General features: G+C 41.2%; 1 protein-coding gene across 1 annotated transcript in view; it reads right to left on the bottom strand.

The window, feature by feature from the left end:
- Window positions 1-943: 943 nt before the first annotated feature.
- Window positions 944-3,936, bottom strand: part of uxt (ubiquitously expressed prefoldin like chaperone) — a 10,249-nt gene continuing 7,256 nt past the window's right edge. Inside the window, exons 3-6 of the mRNA XM_015393955.1 lie at window positions 2,062-2,129; window positions 1,822-1,929; window positions 1,532-1,595; window positions 944-1,403 (exon numbers count right to left, since the gene is read on the bottom strand). Coding sequence (XP_015249441.1) covers window positions 1,341-1,403; window positions 1,532-1,595; window positions 1,822-1,929; window positions 2,062-2,129 — 303 coding nt within the window. The 3' untranslated portion in view covers window positions 944-1,340. The remainder of the gene's footprint in view (window positions 1,404-1,531; window positions 1,596-1,821; window positions 1,930-2,061; window positions 2,130-3,936) is intronic.

Raw genomic sequence — 3,936 nt, forward strand, 5'->3', positions numbered from 1 at the left:
CTGAGGCAGCTGCAGATGGGGAGTCCCAGTGGCAGCGCAGCGACGGCATGTGGGGGTCTGAGCGCCTCCCACAGAGAAATAATCTTTGAAGGCAGGATGGTAATCTGGATGAACTGACTGCACAGACCATGTTTTCAGGAGGACCTTCTCACTTCAACATAGATTCTAACTACTTTCTACCCGCTGATCACAGCTAATATAGCCGCCATTGTTCCAGGCAGAGAAAGGATAGAGTAGCTCCGCCCACCGTGCAGCTAGAGCAGCAAAGATGCTTCAGCAGCGCATTAGAACTACATTTCTACAAGCATCTAAAATGAAGCCTCCAGTAAAGCACATTCACATGAAAATTACTCTGAATTATTTATTGAAGTGTCTAATAATTTCTTAAAGTACAGAAGTTTGAATTCTGAATATGAGCGAACTTTTCCTTTAAAAATTAATCTCTAGATCTCTTCTAGATCCGTTTGGACCATTAGATTGAGAACTAATGGAGTTCCTTGTAGATCTAGAATAAATCTGACACAAGGAAGCAGAAATATGGCGGATAAGTTAATGATCTAAACTGTTTTGGTGCCTTTAGCTTGGTTAGCTCTGGTATTTTAGGTGAGATCAAACATTCATAATTGACACTCAGGGTCACATGACCCATTCAGTGACAGATCTCATGTTCTCAAGTTAAATAAATGAGTTTTTGAGCAGCCAGCATGGAGCATAGATACACACCAAGTGCTGAATATTGACCCGAATAATGACTTTATCCAAAAACAAGCTAATAATTGGGTCTTAATCTTAAAGTAGAAACTTTTCAACCATTGAATCTGACTGCAGCAGCTGCTAACTGGAACCAATCAGGTCATCATCTTCTGCCAAGGGTAACAAACAGCCCTAAAAAGGACTTATAATGGTAAAAACATCAAAAAATGGGACGAAAACAACCCAGGGAAATAATCAAAGTCTTTAATAAACAAAAACTAAAATAAAAATAATAGAGAAAGTAGAGAATGTTCTCCTTTCATCACTTATTCTGGAATAAAGAGGTTCATTGGTTCGAAATCCCCAGACTTTTTAAAGTCGCTTTATTTTGAAAAGTCTCAGCTGGGCAGATGACTTCCTGTATCAGCAGCACTAACAGGATGTGACATCATAGGCGACGCCATTGCTTCCTTCCACATCTGAGAAGTTGCTCCTGCTAAGTGTTCAGGAAAGGAGACGCTTCTCTCCTAATGAGGAGCTCCTTCCTCCTGCTCCTCCTCCTCCTCCTGCTCCTCCTCCTCCTCCGGTCAGCTTCTGTTCATCAGGCATCCAGCAGAACCTCCACCCATCTCCATCATGTGGGAATCCTAGAAAACGTCTCTCCTCTGCGTCTCTGAAAGGTCGCTCAGCCCCTGCAGCTCCCGCAGACCCTGAAGAGAAGAAGAGCTCAGCCAATCAGAGCTGTCCGTCCTGCTTTAAACCCCTCCCCCTTATGGTTAAACGGATCAGAACCGAGCCGGTGCTGACCCAGCCATGGTTCTGGACAGCAGACACTGACCTCCAGCACCATGCGGATGTGCGCTTTTATTTTGGCGGAGTCTTTGGTGAGCTGCTCAGTGAAGCTGCAAAAGAAAACGGGCGCAAAGTTAGCCGGATTAGCATCTTTCATTAGAATGCATGGATACTGCTAGCATGGAGCTAACCCAACAGAGCTCTACCTGCAGCATTTTTACATTTCAAAGTATTTTAGAAAATATTGTTAATTTTTTTCCCAATTTATATTTTAGGTTAGAATCCTAAGAAAAAAAAGCTATTTCATCGCCGTTTCCATGGTGATGATGAACCCACGCTGACAGCTGAGTCGTCTTCTTGTCGATGAATCGCAGCGCCTCATCGTGCGTCATCTCCACAAAGAACCCGAATCCCACCGCCACGAAGATCCTGGATGCGTCGGCGCTGACGAGAAGAAAAGAGCCAATGAGAACCAAGCGTTGAACCGGACCTGAAACATTCAGAGAGCGTCCGCTGCAGCGCGGTCCGGCTCCACGCCGCCGTCGCTTCGTTTCACAGCAGGAGGGAGGAACTCACACGTGGGCCTGAACGAAGAAGTTACAGCCGAGGTCGACGTCGGCCTTCAGCTGCTCCGAGCTCGCCTCCTGCAGGAACACGCAGTGATGTCACAGTGACATCACTGATATTAGCAGTCTGACATCATCAAAAAAAGAAAAAAAAAAAACACCTGAATATGTCGCCCTGCACCTCAAACGCCTCATGATAAACTGGTCCATTGATGCAAGATGGTTATCAACACCTGAACTAAGAAAACTAGAATTAGAAAAACATTTTATTGACTGAGATGAAAATAAATATTAGAATATTAAACATGAACTGTGAGAGTTCTATTTGTGTCATTGTCACAGATCACTTAGTATGAGCTTCAGCTTCTGGTTGCGGTTTTCCTTTTTTCCCCGTTGTACCGCATAACACCAGCAGATGGCAGTACAGCAGCAAGAGCGCTTGAGTTGATGCAGCGGTTTGTGCTTTTCTGGGATTTTATTTCTATTAAAAACATATTTCTAACTTCTAATTACAATAAAACAACCTTGACTATTGCTCCCTGATTTAAAAATCACTTCATACTAAAATGAACACCCCGAGCACTGACATTTAATTGATCTTTTTTAATTGAATTTTATCTATGCTTCTTTTTCTATGTCTGCTTCTGTCTCCTTGAACCCCAGTGGGCCTCAGCAGATGGCCGCTCACACTGAGCCTGGTTCTGCTTGAGGTTTCTTCCTGTTCAAAGGGAGTTTTTCCTCTCCACTGTCGCTACAAGCATGCTTAGTGTGAGGGATTGCTGAAGAGTCAATGAGTCGATGCAATCAGCTGGTTTTCCTTAGATAGAAAACTTTGAATCAATCTGACTGGATGATCTGGTGAACTGGAAAGTGACCTGAGATGACATGATGTGAATTGGAGCTATAGAAATAAACTGAATAGAATAGAATTGATCGTGGCGCCCTGCCTCAGCAAAATAAAAGCCTCAGCACATTTAGAAACGCCAACAAAAACATGTTAAAACAATGTAAAGAATAGCATAAGGCAATCTGTATATCTGAGTGTTTATTTTAGTGATAAACAGAGTTTAAAATGAATTAAAATATAATTAAATATTCATATTTACTTTATTTTGAAAAACCAATTCCGTCATTTCCTGCCTGTGAAGCTGGAGGCTACAGAGAGCGGCTCTTGCTGTCGCTACCTGATCCGAACCATCAGCTCATTGGCCCATCCAGATATACATCCGGGTCGCCTTCGATTTTATGTTGTAAAACAGACCTAAATTACATTTCCCCTCCCTAAAAATAATAAGCGTACTAAAATATAACCTGTTAAAGTTTAATAATGTATTTTCTGAGATAATAAAGGCATTTAAATCCTGTTATATCACTCCTCTGCACCGGAAATGTGATCCTCCGCTACTCCCAGGAGCTAACTGATCTAGCTTTGGACTTAAAAATAAATCTAGTCTTTTTGAGTTAAATTTTTTCCTTTCTCGTGAACCTTGTGGCATAAAGTGCGTAATTTACAAAAATAAATAAGTAAAATGCAGATAAACATGGTTTAATCATATTTAGTCAGGATAACCTGAGCATGTCTGATGACATCACAGAAGCTGTTTAATGAAGAAAATGTAAAAAGCATCAAAATTGTCTCAAAAAAGTCATAAAACAATAAAACAATAAAAAAAATGCATATTAGCATTCTGTAGTGAGTTAAGGATAGATGTAAGTACTTTTAGTACCATATGCTGGTAAAGATTCTCAGTCATCCAAAAAAGTTAAAAACAATCCAATTAACTTTTTTCCTCAAGTTTGAACAGGTTTCGCTTCCCGTCCAGGGAAAGAACTTTTCAAGCTTTTTCAATTCAAAATTCAGAAATGGCGTTAAGTTAGAGTGAAG

Source organism: Cyprinodon variegatus, unplaced genomic scaffold (genome assembly GCF_000732505.1).
Source record: "Cyprinodon variegatus isolate N-32 unplaced genomic scaffold, C_variegatus-1.0 Scaffold665, whole genome shotgun sequence".
NCBI lineage: Eukaryota > Metazoa > Chordata > Actinopteri > Cyprinodontiformes > Cyprinodontidae > Cyprinodon > Cyprinodon variegatus.